We start from the raw sequence: 18,946 nt of genomic DNA on the forward strand, positions 1-18,946 counted from the left end.
ACAGTGTGTGTGGTAAAGTGTCTGCCACATATAAGGCTCTGGGTTCCATCTTTATCACAGCACAAAAGGAAAGGCACAGAGAGAGTGGTGGAGAAAAACTTGTTTCAAAACCCCAGACCTGCTGGACAGTAGTGACACATAGGCCTTCAGTCCCTGCAGGGTCTGTTGTGTGTGCAAGGGCAGGAAGATCTCTGAGTTTGTGGCCAGCCTGGTCTACAGAGTTGCCAGTCACCACTACACATAGAAACCCTGACTCCAAAAACAGAAACATAAAACAAACAACAAACCCAAACAAAAATCCAGCCCAGTGTCATTAGGCTGGGGTTTTTTTTGTTTTGTTTTGTTTTGTTTTGTTTTGTTTTGTTTTGTTTTGTTTTTCGAGACAGGGTTTCTCTGTGTAGCCCTGGCTGTCCTGGAACTCACTCGGTAGACAAGGCTAGCCTCGAACTCTCGAACTCAGAAATCCTCCTGCCTCTGCCTCCCAAGTGCTGGGATTAAAGGTGTGTGCCACCACCACCCGGCTTTTTTTTTTTTTTAATTGCTTTGGTGTTTTACCTGTATGTATGTCTGTATGAGGTTGTCAGATTCCCTGGAACTGGAATTAATGGACAGTTGTGTGCTGCCATGTGGTTGCTGGGAATTGAACCAGGATCCTCTGGAAGAGTAGCCGGTGCTCTTAACTGCTGAGCCATCTCTCCAGCCCCTAGGCTGGTTGTTAATATGAGCTAGAAATAAATAGCACAAGGAACAGAGCCTAGCAGGCACAGTAACACACACATCTGTTCTCTCTGCTATTATGGAGCCTGGGTTTGGGAGGGGCTTGAGTTGAAGACTGGACAACAGTGTAACCCATCTTAAAACTAAAAAGCAACAACAACCACGGCAAAAACCAAACCAACCAGCATGAGCCAGCTGGTGGTGGCCTAAATGCCTTTCATCCCATCACTTGAGAGGCAGAGGCAGGTGGATCTCTGAGTTTGAAGCCAGCCTGGTCTACAGAGCTAGATCTAGGACAGCCAGGGCTTCTCAGAAAAACAAACAACAAAAAAGCAGATGACCCATTGTGAAAATGACTTTTTTCATAAAAGATAATTACTGCTACTTTTTTTTGTGTGTGCTGGGGATGAAACTCAGGGCTTTGTACCTGCCAGGCACTTGACCACTGAGCTATAAAGCTAGCCTGTCACTTTTTTTGAGAGTACTCACAGAATGTGCTTCCTGGTGTACCTGATGACCTTAGTTGCTTCTGTTTGGTGGAGTGCAGCTCCAGGGGTTCGACCTCATGGGCACCCTCTCCTCTATTGTAGTCAGTCCTGTGGGGATCGGGTGTTGGACTTCAAGTTTGTTGGGAAATAGTGATGTTAAGTGCGTGGGTGAGCACAGGCAAAGGGAAGTCAGTCAGTTACTATCAGTGATGTTGTTCCTCAGGCAGCATTTTCTCCAGTGACACACACTGCTGTGGAAAGGCTGACTGGATGGATCCTGCTGTCTGTGACCACCTTCCTTGCATTCACAGGTGGTTCTCTCCAGGAAATAATCCCTACACAGGAGCTCCTGACTGGCTGTATGCCGGCCATTACTTTGAGCGTAATTTCTCAGACTGCCCAGACATCTACTAAGTATGGCCTGTGAGCCCAGGAGGTGTCCTTGGAATCCTCAAATAGCATCTGAGCTTTATGGTGTTAGACACCAGCTTCTCCAGCCACAGTAATGGAGATGGCCTTGGATGTGATGGAGGACCTCCGTGAGCCTCTGCCCAGCGCTTCACTATCTTGCAGCCCATTCGTGAAGCTCCAGTTGGGTCTTCATATTCACTGGGGCTTCAGAACTCCACAATCCTCTCACAGGTGACAGAGTGCACAAGGCCAGCTGAGCTGGCAGAACACTCTGTTATAAAATGTAATGAAGGAAGAACCAGCAGGGCCTGTGTGCTTCACTCAAGGCTTCAAACCCAGACCCAAGAAGGAGGGGAACATGGATCTTGCAAGTATCCTGTGGCCAGGGTCCCATTCGTGGAAAGCTCCGTGGAATGAAGTGACAAGCCGTCAGATTCTGTATTTTCTACCAATCTTGAGTAAGGTAAAGATTACTTTAGAAAATATTTAAATTGAAACTACTTGAATGATCTGCTAAAGTGCAGCAAACACATAACCACCACTGTGTACTGTCCAAACAACGTGTCCTGTGCCAAGCCAGAGTGCAGGAACACTGTGACTTAGATGAGGACTCCCCAGGGCTGCTCCAGCCTCGAAGGCCCTGCCTCTAGCCACAGCACTCCATAGCTTCACTCTCACTGTGGATCACACCTGTTTCTAAGGTCATTTCTTCACTCACCTCACCTGTGTGCCCTCCCCACTCCCCCAAAGTCTTGTGTTTGGTTCCCCAGTGTGCATGTTTCAGTCCAGGCAAGTTACATTCGGTTGTGTACAATGGAAGGTCAGAAGCAAGGTCTACTTATCTGGTGTCATTAAAATTGTTTTAACACAAGTAGGTGTGTCCACCTCTGCATTCCTGTCACATGATGGACTGTATGTAAAAATGGTGACACCAAGGCTCACAGTGGAGCTCTTTGCATCAAAGATAATCTACTGTGTACACACAGCTGTGCATTTATACAGTGTGAGTCGTACCAGGCACTTGTAAATGAGAAGGTATGATCACTATGTTCAGGCTTCCAAACTGCCTCTGTCATTAAAACACTTTGAAAATCCAACATGAGTTGAAGGCTTGATTTTATAGCTGTGGAAACTCAAAACGGGTGTCTCTGTGGCAGCCAGGGACTAGCATCTCTGCTCTGTCTGCTTAGACCCTTAACAAACCTTCTGATGGCTCTGAGATATATCTGAAGGTCTATGGCTTTGTCATCTTTCCAAGAGGAGATTGTGAAGTGTCAGAGACATCAGGGTAGCCTGTGTGCATCTGAGGGGACACTTGCCTTCCAGACTATGGCACACTTAAATGACTGTTTCAGAAGGCCTTCAGGCCTCTCTCTAGTGCATCTGACTGCCTGAAATCACAAGCCAGTGGGTTTGTATCTCCATGTGATCTCCTAAGGCAGGACTCTGGGTATTTAGGGTTCATCACTATGTACACGGCCCCCACACCCAGTTTCTGTGTGCATTTGCCTAAACCTGAAATACAAGGGGAAAGGACAAAGGGCAGCTGTGTGCAGTGACTTAACAGTGAAGAGTCTCTCACTGCAGTCTTTGCCTGCGCCAACACATGAAGTTGCCACTCTGACTCCTCACGCTAGACTGTTCTAGAAAGCTTCCAAATGTTCTAGAAATGTTCCCGTGGAAGATACACACCACAAGACATCCCCCGTGTACAGTTGCATGTGAGCACAACCTTGCATGGGGCCTTGATGCTTACAGAGAAGTCCTGTCACTTGAGATATCCTCATGGGAGGAAAAGAGTACCAGGCTTTTCCAAATGTAACATTCTGGAGTCAGGTACGGTGATGCATGCCTATAACCCCAGCGTCTGAGTTGTAGAGGCAGGACAACCTTGGCTACAGAACGAGCTGGCTAGCCCCTGAGTGTATGAGAACAAGTCTCAAAAAACAAAAGAAAAAAGAACCGAGGGTCACCAGGATGGAAACCTCATCTCACTCAGCTCCCCTCATGTTTGTTTTTATTCTAATTGAGGTTAGAGTTGAGTCACGTGTCTACACGTCCAAGGAACTCCGATCAGTTAAGAGACTTCGAGGTGAGAAGGTACACATCTGTACTGTTTTATGTAAAATCTGTCTTTTTAAATGATTTAAGTTGCTGGTTTTATCTCATTACTCTGGTGCTTCTCTGAAGCCTGGTCACCAGTATCCACATCCTCCTGACAGGGCTTGGCTAGAGGTAGGCCTGGCCCTGATGTACATCATGAACCTGCCTCTCCAAAATCCAGTTCTTCAATCCTGCAGAATAAACACAGGAAATCCTTTGGTGAGAACTTGTAATGTTCTGGGAGCATAGTGCTCTAAGGAGGAACGATGACACCCACATCTGTGTATGACACCCACATCTATGCATGATGACACCCATATCCGTATACAACACCCACATCCGTGTACGATGACACCCACATACGTGTATGTTGGTGCTTTCAGTTTGAGTCTCAGCAGAACAACTCCCCCTGGTACTCACTAAAAGGTCACGCGCAGCTTAAACAGATCACAGCAGACTAGACGGTTCCACGAGGGGAGGTTTATTAAGAGAGTGGGAGAGCGGGAGGAGAGAGAGAAGAGTAGAGAGGGTAGAGGCTGGCCATGACCACGTGGAGAGAGGGGGAAGGGAAGGGAGGGAGGGGAAGAGAAGCTAGAGGCAAGAGAGTAAGAGAGAAAGGAGGAGGCAAGCAGCCCCTTTTATACTGGGCACACCTACCTGGCTGTTGCCAGGTAACTGTGGGGAGGAGCATATCTGGGTGTTGCCAGATAACTGTGGAGGTGGAGTTTAGACAGGATACTAACACAGCTTTCAGGCTGCCCAGAGCTTACAGTGATTATTATGTCTGTCAAAGGGTCAGTGTCACGCTTCAAAGTCTGGTACAGGCTCCTAGGAGGATGTCACACAGCACCAATGGCCCTAGGGTCTTCCAAGGTTGAACTAGCCTGCAGAGTCATACTCATGCATAGAGGATATGTCCTGGATTTCCTATGTCCTCATAGTTGAAGCCTAGAAAATCAGAAGAAAAACTTGGGAACCTCTTCTGTCCCTGTTAGTGACCCAGCCCTGCAGGCAGCCCCTTGAAGGAAGGTTCCTGCCAGACTCTTCTTCTACAGAAAATTCTCCCTCTAAAAGGGAGTTACAAGTTTTATGCCTTCTTACCATCTCAATAGACTAAATGTGGAGATAACTCTCAAAGTAGTGGGCATCTGGCATCCCAGGTCCCTGGAGTGTGAGGCGGGGTGTGTAAATACAAGGCATTCCTGAGCTGGCCAACTAGTTAGATTCTAGGCTCACGGCAAGGGGGACTGTCCTGCCTCACATTCCTGGACCTGGAGAAGTTGCATAGGAAGTCTTCAGAGCCATGGCTTCCTCCTGTCCCAGCCTGTAGACTTCCCTATGTCTAATATAAGTACCAAACATAGGGACCTGCACCTGTTAAAACAGCTGACCTTGCCAGGCAGCGGTGGCACACACATTTAATCCCAGCACTTGAGAGGTGGATCTCTGCCTGGTCTACAGCGTGAGTTCCAGCCAAGGCTTCAGATAACCTCCTTCTCAAAACAAAACCCCCAACCCCACAACAGCAAAGCCAGCTAACCTCAGAAGAACTGGTATCTCTTTGGTTCCTCACTGGCCTCCATGTGCTTGGTATGAGATTTTCCTGGAGGTGTGCTTTGTGGGGGTCATCCTTTTCTAGGTTGCTCTCAGATCCAGCTGCTCTCACCAGATGTTGAGGAAAGCACATCTACAGAGGACGATGACACTTCCATCCATTCTGCCCTGTTCCCTAACCTCAGGTTGTCTTACAGCTGCATTCTTCCTCATGCCTATGAGTGGCTGGTCCTTTAACAACACCCATCCACCCACACATGGAAATGTCAGGCAAGAAAATGCACAATGTTTATTTTTGTGACTGTCAATACCATTTATTTAGCAGAATCGATCGTTTCTGGGTTTTGGTTTTGAGGATTGTGCACAGACCTGTGAGAATATAAATGTTAACTTTCAGGCCCGAGTAGAGATTCTTTGGAAATGGCTTGTGGTTGACATTTATTTTACATTGGATAATTTTTTACCATCTCAGGGCTCTGACTTTTCTGGAAAGAGCTACAGGCAAGTTCTCGTACCCTGCTGGAGTAGATGTTTGGACTGGGTGTTCTATAGAGCTGCCCCACCAAATGGGTTATATCTTAAAATAGCTTGGCTTAGTAAGGAGAGGACTCAGGTGGTGTGTCAGGATGGATGGTTCAGACCTTTTGAGTTGTTGTGGCTCTACTTACCCTCTCTCCTGCGGACTAGAGATTGCTGCTAGAAGCCATAGAACAGCTGGGCTAGGGGTAGCCTGACTGCTTTGGAAGGAGCCCACAAGTCTATCCAGCATCATGGCTCTGTGGATAGAGGGATAGATGGTCTTCCAGAATTCATGTGCTTGCAATGCTCCAGCTGTGCAGGGCAGGTGGCATCGTTGGCACAGGTGCTCAGCCACAGCATATGACTGTTAGGACACATCTTGCCCCCTCTCTCCAGTCTGATCCCAAGGAGCAAGCACCAGAAGGTGGAGCTGCCCAGGGCTCATACCTGCGGGGTCTCTTGTTGAAAGGTGTAACCTGTGCATTCCAACACGTTCATACTGTCGCATGGCCACTTGCTGCCAAAGCCCGCTGGAGAAACCATACAGGTGCCTTACAGACAGGCTCCCCAGCCCTGACCACCCCCACCTGGCTCTGTCCCCAATATTCTGCCCTCCATTTTGGTCTGGCTGTTTTCGTTTGTTTTTTTTTTTTTAATTTTATTTATTTTCTATATATGATGAGTACACTTTAGCTGTCTTCAAACACACCAGAAGAGGATATCAGATCCTCTTACAGATAGATGGTTGTGAACCACCATGTGGTTGCTGGGAATTGAACTCAGGACTTTTGGAAGAGCAGTCAGTGCTCTTAACCGCTCAGCCATCTCTCCAGCCCCGGCTGTTTTCGTTTTTAATAGTTTATTTGAAAGTCACTGTGGGCATGTGTGAGCATGTGTGAGCCTGGGTTTGTTTGGGTTTTTTTTTGTTTTTGTTTTTCTGTTAGTAAGCACTGAGGTGTCACCTCTTGTCCATTTACCAAGCTGCTTCAAATTTGGGGCAATTGTGAAGAAAATCCCTAGATATTTGTACACAGGTTTTTCTGTGGACATCTCTTTCTCTCTACTTCACTTTGTATACAGAGAGCAGAGTTCAGCCTTGCATGTCATTCTCATGAGCCATCCACCTTGTTTTCTGAGACAGTCTCTCTCTGGGACCTGAAGTACACGATTAGGCTGGACTGGCTGATGATCAGTGAACTGCAGAATTCCCTTCCCAGTACTAGGTCTGCAAGCACATGCTCTTTTGTGTCCTTTTTATGTGGGTGTTGGAGCTCAAACTCAGATCTTTGTGGCAAGCACTTAAACAATTAAGCTATCTCCCCAGACCCTCTTTGTTTTTTTGAGGTCCCATCTCATACAGCTTGAAACAGTTGCCCTCCGATTCCTCAGTGCTGCCACTACACATGTGAATCTCTACACCTCGCCTGTGTGTCAGCTTGCATCTTTCTTAGCTAAATGACTAAGAAATACTAGCTGAACCACATGGTAGTATGCTTACCTTCATTAAAAACAAAAGCATCGCCACCTCATCAAAGAGGAACCACAGCTGACAAGTAAAGCTAGGGAGTGCTCAGGTCCCCATAGCGCGTTAAGAAACTGCAGCCTGGAACATGGATGCACCACAGACCCTGTCGACACATGAAGGTTGACACAGAGCAGCAGGACAGTCAGCGCTTCTGGGGCATGCAGAGGCAGGTGGCAGGGACTTAGAAAACTAAACGCACCTCTTTCTTGTCTCTGAGTTCAAGGCCAGCCTGGTGAGTTCCAGGACAGCCAGGGCTACACGGACCCTGTCTATTAAAAAAAAGGAAAATTAGCCATGCCGTGCCCATGGTGGTACACACCTGCTGCCCCAGCTTGGAGGGGAAGGCAGGACATAGTGAGACCTTGTCTCCAAAACCAAAACCCAACCAGATGCAGTCCTACCACAAAGCTGACAACTAGGCTTTCATATTTACCTACACAGATCTGCACACAGATATATAGTAGCTGTATCCATACAGACCTGTACACAGACAGGTTTATGGTAGCTGTATCCGTACAGACCTGTACACAGACAGGTTTATGGTAGCTGTATCCATACAGACCTGAACATGGAGGTTTACAGTAGCTGGTTTACATTCGTAATGACAAGTACTTGTAAGAAACCAAGAACAACTTCAGCAGGTGAGTGAACATAGATGTATCCAGACCGTGGAATATCAGTGTTAGAAAGGAGATTTCAAGCCATCAAAGGACCTGGAAGAACCAGAGACAGCTCAGCGGGTAAAAGCACTCGCCTCTCATGCCCAGGATTCACATGGCAGAGGAAGAGACTTAACTCCTGAACTTCTGGACATTGTGCTCTGACTTCCACACATAGGCCTGGGCACAATCCCACAATTAAAGGGTGGGAAGCTGGAGAGATGGCTCAGAAGACAATGATTTGATTCCTAGCACCTCCCAAGAACCAATAACTCTTAATTCCAGGGGATCTGACACCCTCTTCTGTTTGCTGCAGGGACCAGACTCACACATGGCATGCCTACACACTAAAAATCTTTTTTTTTAAGTCAGAAAAAAAAAAGGCATGGGGAAACTTAATTGTCATTATTGAGAGAAGTTGCCTTGCATAGGCCACGGTGCACTAGTACAACCTGATGTTTTGGGGTAAAATGTGCAAGAAGGGTCTGGGGTACACGTGACTGTGATCTGTGGCGCTGTTCCAGGGGCTATTTGTCAGTATGAGGAGGGAACATGCCGGGCAGAGTAGTCTAAGTGTGGTATACTTACTCCCCAGAGGCCTTCAGGAAGCTCATGTAGGAAGATGAAGATTTGGAGGCCATTCTGGGATATGTAGTGAGACTGTCTCAAACAATATATGTGAACTGTACAGTGTTGTTATGGTTTAACTGTGCCCACATACAACTCAGAACTTTGTGATGACGTTGTGAGGCAGGACCCGTCAGAGGTGAGGAGGCCTCGAGGGCACCTCCCTCGTGCACAGGACTAAGGACTTATGAAAGGAGGTGTCCTGCCATCTTCCCCTGCTTGCCTGGGATCTTTCACTATGTCCTGCCATCTTCCCCTGCTTGCCTGGGATCTTTCACTATGTCCTGCCATCTTCCCCTGCTTGCCTGGGATCTTTCACTATGTCCTGCCATCTTCCCCTGCTTGCCTGGGATCTTTCACTATGTCCTGCCATCTTCCCGTTTGTCCCCACTGAGACACAGCCCTACTAGACACTGAAACTGCCCTGCTTTGACCTTGGTTTTCTGCTGGAAACTGAGAAGTGTTCATTTAGAGGGACAGAGTAGCACCTGCTGAATGAGCCCCATGTACACCACGGACTTTCTAAGATCATGAACTTTGGGAGAAACTTTACTGGTTCTAATAGACCCACCTGGAAGGTGCAGCCTGGGAGGCGGGGGGCTGGGAGGGCAGGAGAATGTGAACTGTCTGTACTTTCTGCTCAGTTCTCTTGTGAACCTAAAATTATTCTGAAGAATTAAGTCTATTAATAAGACAAATGGAGGAAAAGCCATACCTGCTGAAGTCAGCTCCCCATTGGCTAAGCCGGTTTGCATTTCTAGTCTTGAAGACCCCCAGCCCTTGGTGCCGTCTCTGCTTTTTCTATGGACCTGTTCTCAAAGGTGAATTGCCATCTGTATTCCTTGTAAATAAATGATCGTCTTTTCAGACGCCTTTGCCCTCTGGAAAAACTCGTTCTTCCTCCCCAGGTAAAAGTGCATAGCCATGCCAGTGCGCTGAGCTGTGGTACTCACGGCTGAGACAGCATTCTCTCCCACCATTAAAGGCTCATGGGTTTCAGGGTTTGTTTTGTGCAGTGGGGCTTTTGTTGTTTTTCTTTAGAAGTGCTGGGTCACTCAGCCACTGAGTCACATCTCCAGCCTAGGGCTTGCTCTTTTCCACATGACTGCTAGAATTGACTTCTTTTGTGGAAAATGAAGATTACACAGAAACCATCCACAGTGTAGTCCACACAGGTCAGGGACCACGGTAGCCGCTGCAGCCTACCAGTGTTTCCCTCCATCTCCTCTGGGACCTTCACATGGGTTCCACTATAGGCTTGCTCATTCCAAGGATCATATTTGTGAACTGCAGTAACTGTGGGGACCAGCATCTTTTCCCTCTCAGTGCCTCAAATGGAGTGGCCACAAACACAGCCTCCTCAGCATCCAGCCAGGATAGTGTGGTTTCCACTACAGAATGCTTCTGGAAGGGATGGCAGACACCATTCCAACTGGGTCTGCATGCAGAACTGCACGCTTTCCTGCTTCAGGAGAAGATACTGGATCCAAGGCCCTCAACAGTCATGACCCAGAAGAAGCCCAAATCTGGTTTTGAAATGTGGGTTCCTTGTGACTTCCAGTGGCAGCTTTGACAAGGCTTTGAACAAGTGACATTTGTTTGGGGCCACTTGCCTGGAAGCCAGGTTAGATTTTCTTCTATTTCCCTTTGGCTGTCATGGCCCACTGGGATGTAGTATCAGCTCCTGATACTAGGCTCACCAAGCCAGTGTTGACCAAACTCCACTGTTGCCCTCTGGAATCTAAGATTCTTAGAAATGATGAGGGCTGCCTTACGGGTGGATGGTGGTATGGTACAGCACCACACAGAAAAAAAAGAATTGTCAGCTCCAAAGAGGTTTTGTTTATGTGGGCTTTAAACAGCCTGAGCTGCTCTTCCAGAGGACCCAGGAAGGTTCCCAGCACCCACATAGTGGCTAACTTCTTTTCTTTTCTTTTCTTTTCTTTTCTTTTCTTTTCTTTTCTTTTCTTTTCTTTTCTTTTCTTTTCTTTTCTTTCCTTCCTTCCTTCCTTCCTTCCTTCTTTTCTTTCTTTCTTTCTTTCTTTCTTTCTTTCTTTCTTTCTTTTTTTTTTTCGGTTTTTCAAGACAGGGTTTCTCTTATAGCCCTGGCTGTCCTGGAACTCACTCTGTAGACCAGGTTGGCCTCGAACTCAGAAATCTGCCTGCCTCTGCTTCCCAAGTGCTGGGATTAAAGGCATGTGCCACCACTGCCCGGCTGTAACTCCAGTTCTTAAGGATCCCAGATAACCTGCTTCTGGGCTTTGCAGGCACCCAGTACATGAATTGTTTACGCATACACTCAGGTAAAAACACCCAGACACATAAGATGAGAATCAATTACAAAATCGAGCTGGAAATGGGACTCTGTAGTGAAGCACTTAGCCAAGAATGCATAGGCCCTGGGTTGGTACCTACCATAGCAACAAACATTTATGAACATAACATTTTAGTGAAATGACAGCTCTATTTTCCAAGCTGCCCCCAAATCAAAATGATTTAAAATATTTTATGTGTGTTTTGCCTGCATGCATGTCTATATCATGTGTGTGTGCCTGGTGTCCACAGGCCAGAAGAAGGCATCCAACCTCATGGAACTGGAGTTACAGACAGTTGTGAGCTGCCATGTGGGTGCTGGAAGTCAGACCCCGGGGGCCTCTGAAAGAGCTGCTAGTGCTTTTAACCACGGAAGCATTTCTCCAGGTCCCAATTAAATCTTTTACATTGGTCTTGAACACTTGGCAGTTCTCTTGCCTCAGCCTTTTGAGGGTTGGGATTATCACACCTAACTAAATTCAAAGGTTTTTGTAGTAAAGCTGGAAACTGGGCCAGTGAGATGACTCAACAGGTAAAATTGCTTGCCAGGCGAGTCTGGCAACCTAAGTTTGATCACAGGAACCCATAGTGGAAAGAACCAAGTTACTAAATGTTAGGCTTAGACCACCACATGGGACACACACACACACACACACACACACACTTTAAAAAAAAAGGAAACTACATAGGATAGAGCCCAGCAAAAAGATGACAGATGCAAGCATGTAGAACTTACTTCATCAGAATTCCAGACAGGAATTAAAATGAGTGATAACTGTGGTAACATAAATGCATCTTAGAGGAGGTCTCCCTCCACCTCACTCTAGCCTGGAACAGCGTCAAACGGTAGTAAGTGAAAAAACTACTTTTCACCTTTGTTTCAGAAAAAGGCCACACACGAGTTCACACATACACAGATGGTAAATTGTGGAGCATGCCAGGGGAAGCTAGAGATTCAGTACTGCTTAGCCCTGGAGAGGGGTGGAGGATGGGCCTAGGGCCTAAAGCTGTCATAGAGGAAGCAAAGAAATGGAAATGGTGTGTAAAACAATCTGTGAGGACTCTTGGGCTTTACATTCTGCAAGCAGCTCTGCCCTAAAGTAAGGTGGCAGCATTCCACCTGGCTAGCTACAAGCGGCCCACAGACCCCATCCTTGGTGCTTTGTGAACTCTTCTTAAAGCGTTGAGCGACCCCATGCTACTTTCTCCACCTCCCCCAGGCCCCCAGCCCCCGTCCCCTCTTGTACTTTGCTACAGTGTATGTCAAATTAGCACAAAGTGACAGGAAGCTGACACTTCAAGAGACTACCTCCTACCTTTTAAACCATGTGACTGTGTCTTTAGGCCCTGACATCTCGCTCACCCAATAATGCAAATCAGACAGACTGTCTCCCTGCGGTGTGGAGAGATGGGTCCATTCAGATGGGTGGATAATGCAGCGGACACACGTCCCTGAGTGCGTGTCCCAGCTCAGCCCCACGGGCACGTTTGTGTACGGCTGGGTGCCCACCACCCTCGACTCGACCTCTGCAGCGCCGCCCCGCGGGGACCCTTCTGTGTGTCGAGGAGGTCGGGGCGCTGTTCCCGACACCGCCGCCAGGGGCCGCCGCCGCTCCCCTATGACACAGCAACAATAGGGGCCTCTCTGGCCCGCGCTTCCGCCGGAAACAGGCCGCCGGCGCGAAGGCGGGCCGGCTGCGATGGACGGCGGCGAGGGCCAATCGGAACCTGGTCGGGGCCGGCCGCGCGGTTGACGGAACTCAATCGGCTGCGAGAGCGGCGTCGGGGCGGGCCGAGCACGGGCTTCCGGCGAGGCCCGGCAGGCGCCGAGGAGGAAGAGCGAGCCCGGACTGTGTCCCTAGGCCGAGTGTGAGCACGGCCAGGTAGGGGCCTGGTGGCGGCAGCGGCGGCATAGGGGCACGCGGCTCCAGGCTGGGACGAGCGGCAGGAGGACGGGACGCGGCAGTAGCGCGGGGCCGAGTCAGTCCGAGCCGGCCGCCGGTGCCCCAGACGCGCCGGGGCCGGACGCAGCGAGGCTCCGCACGGGCGGGCAGTGACGTCGCGGGAGCGGGGGCTCCGCGGGGCTGTGCTCGGTCCTGCGCACACCAGCTGGCCTTGCGCAGCCTGGCGCGCTCCCTCTCCCGGGCAGCCTCGGGCTGACCAGCGTATGGGTGGGACATTGCGCACGCGACGCCGCACGACGGGCCTCGCTCTGTTTTTTCAGGATGACGACTTCAGGCGCTCTGTTTCCAAGCCTGGTGCCCGGCTCTCGGGGATCCTCTACCAAGTATTTGGTGGAGTTCCGGGCAGGAAAAATGTCATTAAAAGGAACCACGGTCACCCCAGATAAACGGAAAGGTCTCGTGTACATCCAGCAGACGGACGACTCCCTTATTCACTTCTGTTGGAAAGACAGGACCTCTGGGACCGTGGAGGATGTGAGTGCTTGTAGCCAGACCAGGCCCAGCGAGGCAAGAGCTGGGAACATGGCTTCACCTTCTGTAGATTGGTGTAAGGGTCCTAAGGTTGGCAGAGTGCTCCAGACCACTCTGTGAAACCATGCACCCTGCGGTGACCATGGTTCCTAAGGTTTTAGCAGAGACAGCCTGCTGACAGGGTGATAGAGTCAGCTGGTGACATTGTCCCGAACCCTGGCTTTAAACTTCCAGTCCTGTGGAGGAGTGTGCAGATATGACCCTCACCAAGGCCTCTGAAGAGGCTTTCTTTGGGGCTCTTTGTCTCTCAGAGTACACTGTTCTTTGTTACACTTAGGAACAGCCAGACAGTTGGTTGACTTTTTGCTTCTTGGAACACAGTTCCAGAATGTTTCTGTTTAGTCATCTGGTCCTCAGAGAACACTTTTTCTATCCCTCCACTCTGGGCCCTCTTCTGTCTGTCTTCACTGGGGTCTGAGACTTCCTGACTCCACCTTGATATTGGGGCCCAGCAAATATTCAGGGGACCCAAACCTTGGTGGTACGCACTTGTGTGTGTGTATGTCTGTGTCTGTCTGTCTGACTGTCCTCCTTGTGTTGCCAGGACTTGATTATCTTCCCTGATGACTGTGAGTTCAAGCGGGTCCCTCAGTGCCCCAGTGGGAGGGTCTACGTGCTCAAGTTTAAGGCAGGGTCCAAGCGGCTCTTCTTCTGGATGCAGGTAAGCAGAATGGTCCGCGCGTGTGCTCTCTCTCCCTCTCTCTCCCTCTCTCTCTCCCTGTGATACGCTTGAGGTTACTTTTCCCAGGTTAGAAGGTGCTGACCCGGAGGGCCTGGTCTAGCTGAATTCCTTCCCACCTCTGGCTAGCTGGTAGTTAGGCACCAGAGCCCTGCCCATGGACTCACCTACAGGCACACAGTTCCAGGGCCTCAGGGCTCCCATTGTTCCAATGGCCATGGGTTTTAGCTCCCAGAGGTGACGCCCTCTGTTCTCTCAGCCGTTGAGTGTCCCCACTGAAGCTCTCCTGTGCTGTGTTGAGAGGCCCCTCAGTGTCATGACGTCTACATGTCACCCACATCTGCAGTGTCCCTCAAACGCAGAGTCTTCACGTTCTGCCACCTGTTGGAGGCCATTGGCATATTTGTGTTTCTTCCACTGCTAATGTGGTTCTGCTGTGGTATGGGACATGGGCTCCCTCTTGGGTATATGGGTCCAGTCTACAGCCAGGGCTAGACTTGGGGTATGTTCAAAGGTGGGATACACAGCCATTACCACTGTCATCCTTTGAAAAGGGGCAGCTGCTATTTGTCTGCCAAGTGCCAGGAGGGGAGAGGCTCCTCTCAACCTGGGTTCTGGTCACTTGAGCACAAGGATCCAGAACACAGTGAGGGCTAGGGGTGTGGCTGTGTGGTGGAACATCTTTAGGCGGCAATCCTCACTACAGAGGATTTCTCCACAGTTCTGAACACGTTAATGGGCCCCATCACGAGTACTCTTTAATTTCACTGTCTTGCCTTTCTTGCCCCTTTGCCGCGTGGTGTTCTGTTCTGAAGTTTTGGGGCCAGCGGTTGCCCAGGCAGTGGGGGACGGTTTGTTTTTTACAAAGCCCAGGAAGAGCCATACGCAGAAGGCACTCCAGTCTTCTGTTGTGATCGTTGGCTTGGGGGCCTACTTGCTGTTGCCATTGCTGTCCTTTAGATCTGGGCTGTCTGGTGCTGTCACATTTGCAGGTCACTGCCTCTCCACTCACTATGTGGGCTGAGTCAGGATAGCTGGCCATGTGGGTGCAGGGCAGGCAGGAGGCAGAGCCGGCTCCTAGTGCAGACTGCTCAGCCTTGGCTCTTTGCATATCCTCTCTGGCAGGAGCCCAAGACGGACCAAGATGAGGAGCATTGCCGGAAAGTCAACGAGTGTCTGAACAACCCCCCCATGCCTGGGTCACTGGGAGCAAGTGGGAGTAGTGGCCATGAGCTTTCAGCGCTGGGCGGTAATTACCATCTCGACCTGTGGGGGGCAGTGTCCTTCATTCCCCGGGAACACTGTGAGGCAGAGCCCTGCTTAATGAGTTCTGGTTCTTTCCTCCCATCTACACAGAGCCCACCTGGTCCCTGCCGCCTCCTTCCAGAGGCTGTTATTTCTGAGTGACTCCTGGTGGGGCCACAGCCAGGCCCCTGCCATAGTCACGAATAGTGTAGTGTTTACAAGGGTCTCGGTCCTGGCCACGGCCAGCACAGCAGGCCCAAGATCCGATTCCTGTGTTCCCCAGGTGAGGGTGGTCTGCAGAGCCTGCTGGGGAACATGAGTCACAGCCAGCTCATGCAGCTCATCGGACCAGCCGGCCTCGGAGGACTGGGTAATACCTGCTGTCCCTAGCTCCAAAGGGTGCCTTTTCAGTGCTTGCTTGCAGACCCAGGGTTTCCTCTCTGTCCTCTTACTAGGGTCTCAGCCATGTCTGTGTTCCTTGTGCTGCTCCTTTGGAAGGTGCTTGTCTCCTGGGTGGGCAGTGGGGCCTGGTCTAGTATGTGTATATGTAGTTCACTGAGATATACACACAAGTACTACAGCTACTTAAAAGTCACTGCTCTTGAGTATGAAATGTGGGTGTGGTGGGAATGACCTCACTCAGTAGAATAGCTTTAGAATGCATGGTCACTTCAGCCACCTGTGGCTGCCTAATCCTCCCTGTTCTTCCCTTGGTGTTGGTATTGGGGTGTGTAGCTTTTTTTGCTGGAGGACATGGCACATGGGCTGGGGGTATCTCTAGCTAACATTTCTTTACTCCTGTAGGTGGGCTTGGGGCCCTCACTGGGCCAGGCTTGGCCAGCTTGCTGGGGAGCAGTGGGCCTCCGGCCAGCAGCTCTTCATCCAGGTGAGTTTCCATCCCCCAGTGCCTGATATGGGTACCAGCACCACCACCAGCCAGTGCATTCTCCTTTCTGAAGACCTCACTTAGGAGCTAGGGTAGAGGGTCCCCATTGGGGAAGCGGTCCCGAAGACCTGAGGAGACGGCCTGAAGCAGAGTAGGCCTAGCTGCTCCAGCCCTTGCTCACTTTCTCCAGCTCCCGGAGCCAGTCTGCAGCCGTCACCCCATCCTCCACCACCTCTTCCGCTCGCGCCACCCCAGCCCCTTCTGCCCCAGCAGCTGCCTCGGCAACCAGCCCAAGTCCCGCACCCAGCTCAGGTAATGGAACCAGCACAGCAGCCAGCCCGACCCAGCCCATCCAGCTGAGCGACCTCCAGAGCATTCTGGCCACAATGAACGTGCCGGCAGGGCCAGGAGGCAGCCAGCAAGGTAAAGAGCTGTGGGTGCTCACAGGGTGTCCGTGGCTTCCAGCCACATTGCTCACTTAACCCTGCCTGTGCTGCCAGGCTCCCAGTCTGCTGCTCTCTGGGCTCCTGGGCTAGCATCAGGTCACTGATGGCTGCCTTGCTTGTGCCCTAGTGGATCTGGCGAGTGTGCTGACACCAGAGATCATGGCTCCCATCCTTGCCAATGCAGACGTTCAGGAGCGCCTGTTGCCCTACCTGCCCTCTGGGGAGTCTCTGCCCCAGACTGCAGATGAGATCCAGAACACATTAACCTCACCCCAGTTCCAGCAGGTATGGGGTCCGTGGCGTGCTCTGCACCTGTGACTTCTAGTGTTGATGGGTCTGGAGCTCTAGGCACCCAGCTCTGCATGTCTGCTCCCTATTGCAGGCCCTGGGTATGTTCAGTGCGGCCTTGGCCTCGGGACAGCTTGGCCCTCTCATGTGCCAGTTCGGCCTTCCTGCAGAAGCTGTAGAGGCCGCCAACAAAGGTGGTGAGTACTGATTCCCAGTGCTGGTCAGAGCCAGCTGTGTTTATGGAGTGCTAGAGGCTGTCAGCCTGGGTGGTGGCTGTAGCCTGAGGTTTAGTAGTTCTCTGTGGCTGTTTCAGATGTGGAAGCATTTGCCAAAGCTATGCAGAACAATGCCAAATCGGACCCAAAGGAGGGCGACACAAAAGACAAGAAAGACGAAGAGGAAGATATGAGTCTAGATTAAATTATTCGCTGTCCTTTCCCAAGTTGGAATTTGTAGTTGTGTGATTCCGTAGTGGTGATTGTGATTTGTCCCACCCTTTCCTATCCCGCCTCACTAATAAAGTCCTTTCTTGTACCTGTCAAGTCTGGTCTTGGCCCTGTGTTATTTGCAGTTCCACTCTGAGCCAGGCTGGCCGCGTGGTGAGGCCAGCTCCCACCCTGGGCTCTACCCCACCCGGCCATTGCTCTGTTTAAATCAACACACTCAGGTCAAACAAGTCACTTTAATTTCAGAGGAGCCAGTGGTTTTACAGGTCTCAGCACTAGGTTGTTGGGCAACAGGGACAAAATATAAATATAATGCCTGTTGTGCAGTGTCCTTTTCCTCTAAAAGGACAGTGTAAACTAGAAATGACTTGTTATTCATATGGGCAAACACAGCTCTGGGAGCCCTCAATGCCAGAGTCACGAGAAGACACTGGGGTTGGCCTGCCTCTGGGTCAGTTCCTTTCTCTGCTTGGAAAATGCTAGGGTTCCCGAGGGGCATCCGCTCGTCCCCACCGCTCCCTGGATTCGAGCAGAAGCAGTCATGTTGACAGGGGCCCCATTGACCCGCAGCTTCCTCAAGCATCCTCGGTAGGCAGGGGGTTCTGACCGAGCCACTGAAGACTCTGAGAATACAGAGGGGCCAGGGAAGACTAGTGTGCCGGCTGCCGGGCCCTCTGTCCCTGTCAGCCTGGTCTTTGCTACCCTTCTGGAGGTTGGGAGGACCCCAGTCCCTCAGGGCAGTCCACACTTACTGGGCAGGCTCCCAAGGTGCAGAAGTGCTGGAGAGCCAGCCAGGGTCTCTGGCGAATGGCCTGTGGTGTGGTTGCTCTGTGTGTCTACCTCCAGCCGGAGTGTGCTCCTGCCCTTGATCACTGTGGAGCAGATCTGTGTCCCCTAGCCAGCCAACTTGCAGTGTCCCTTCCACAACCCACCCTTCTCTGCAGAAAAGGAAAAGGGTCCCCTCACCTGCCACTCGGTGCCACCGACCATCACAAAGCTTGGGGTGGGTCACCCACGTGGAGAACTCCCCTGTCCCGTCGTCTGCCCGCAGCAGGACCTGGGGTGGAGGACAGTTAGGTTCTGCCCACCAGAGGCCACAATGAAGGAGTGACCCAGCATCATGGCTCTGCTCACCTGTTCTGTTAGCACCTGCAGCTGCATGTAGGGTGTGGCCTGGGTCCGGCCCAGGTGGAAGATGAGGCCAGCAGCTGCCAAGGGCCGCACCTCTACCTCCAGGCTCACATAGGGCATCTCGGCCTTGGGGAGCTCTGTGGGGAGGGGTCGTGATGTGAGAGGTCCAGGGCCTTGCTTAGAACCCCTATTCTCACAAGACCTCCCTTGCCTCACACACCTAATGTGACAACTCCCTCACTGCCTGGGAAGAACAGGCCATCTTCCAGGGGGCCTGAGACACAGGGTGTGACCCCCACCACTTGCATTGGGGTCCTCAGTGGCCGCTTATCCAGCTGTAATTTCTTCATACAGCCGCTGAACCCCACAGACACCTGCAGGGAGTAGATGGATAACATGAGGGTCAGACTGCCG

At 50.9% G+C, this 18,946-nt stretch overlaps 3 protein-coding genes and 1 long non-coding RNA gene across 6 annotated transcripts in view; 2 read left to right on the forward strand and 2 right to left on the reverse strand.

The window, feature by feature from the left end:
- The window catches only part of Osbpl2 (oxysterol binding protein like 2), a 41,690-nt gene extending 38,977 nt beyond the window's left edge, over positions 1 to 2,713 (forward strand). For both annotated transcript variants that reach the window (XM_028774120.1, XM_028774121.1), the window contains exon 14: positions 1,517 to 2,713. In XM_028774120.1, coding sequence (XP_028629953.1) covers positions 1,517 to 1,619 — 103 coding nt within the window. In that variant the 3' untranslated portion in view covers positions 1,620 to 2,713. The remainder of the gene's footprint in view (positions 1 to 1,516) is intronic.
- Positions 2,714 to 4,359: 1,646 nt separating this feature from the next.
- Positions 4,360 to 7,562, reverse strand: LOC114626634. Of its 2 annotated transcripts, none has more exons than XR_003712270.1 (6): positions 7,517 to 7,562; positions 7,291 to 7,420; positions 6,240 to 6,322; positions 5,942 to 6,049; positions 5,260 to 5,406; positions 4,360 to 4,667 (listed from the first exon to the last, which is right to left on the reverse strand). It is a non-coding gene; the product is annotated as an uncharacterized LOC114626634 (long non-coding RNA). The 2 variants fall into 2 exon arrangements; XR_003712269.1 differs by having other exon boundaries at positions 5,260 to 5,642.
- Positions 7,563 to 12,705: 5,143 nt separating this feature from the next.
- On the forward strand, positions 12,706 to 17,497 carry Adrm1 (adhesion regulating molecule 1). Its single transcript, XM_028774072.1, has 10 exons — positions 12,706 to 12,799; positions 13,141 to 13,354; positions 13,956 to 14,072; positions 15,216 to 15,339; positions 15,619 to 15,705; positions 16,140 to 16,221; positions 16,412 to 16,644; positions 16,795 to 16,952; positions 17,050 to 17,152; positions 17,269 to 17,497. The coding sequence occupies exons 2-10, from the start codon at positions 13,142 to 13,144 to the stop codon at positions 17,373 to 17,375; spliced, it is 1,224 nt and encodes a 407-aa protein (XP_028629905.1). The 5' UTR covers positions 12,706 to 12,799; position 13,141; the 3' UTR covers positions 17,376 to 17,497.
- A 121-nt stretch (positions 17,498 to 17,618) lies between these two features.
- The window catches only part of Lama5 (laminin subunit alpha 5), a 50,181-nt gene continuing 48,853 nt past the window's right edge, over positions 17,619 to 18,946 (reverse strand). Inside the window, exons 75-79 of the mRNA XM_028774073.1 lie at positions 18,753 to 18,906; positions 18,536 to 18,669; positions 18,368 to 18,458; positions 18,154 to 18,273; positions 17,619 to 18,024 (exon numbers count right to left, since the gene is read on the reverse strand). Coding sequence (XP_028629906.1) covers positions 17,819 to 18,024; positions 18,154 to 18,273; positions 18,368 to 18,458; positions 18,536 to 18,669; positions 18,753 to 18,906 — 705 coding nt within the window. The 3' untranslated portion in view covers positions 17,619 to 17,818. The remainder of the gene's footprint in view (positions 18,025 to 18,153; positions 18,274 to 18,367; positions 18,459 to 18,535; positions 18,670 to 18,752; positions 18,907 to 18,946) is intronic.

Source organism: Grammomys surdaster, unplaced genomic scaffold (genome assembly GCF_004785775.1).
Source record: "Grammomys surdaster isolate TR1022 unplaced genomic scaffold, NIH_TR_1.0 238, whole genome shotgun sequence".
Taxonomy (NCBI): domain Eukaryota; kingdom Metazoa; phylum Chordata; class Mammalia; order Rodentia; family Muridae; genus Grammomys; species Grammomys surdaster.

Bases quoted from the DNA above. Each gene is read 5' to 3' on its own strand.
- Adrm1 (XM_028774072.1), top strand. From the start codon at position 13,142: ATGACGACTTCAGGCGCTCTGTTTCCAAGCCTGGTGCCCGGCTCTCGG. The intron at 15,706-16,139 runs GTAATACCTGCT...TTACTCCTGTAG, and splicing joins AGCCGGCCTCGGAGGACTGG to GTGGGCTTGGGGCCCTCACT. The intron at 17,153-17,268 runs GTGAGTACTGAT...TGGCTGTTTCAG, and splicing joins AGAGGCCGCCAACAAAGGTG to ATGTGGAAGCATTTGCCAAA.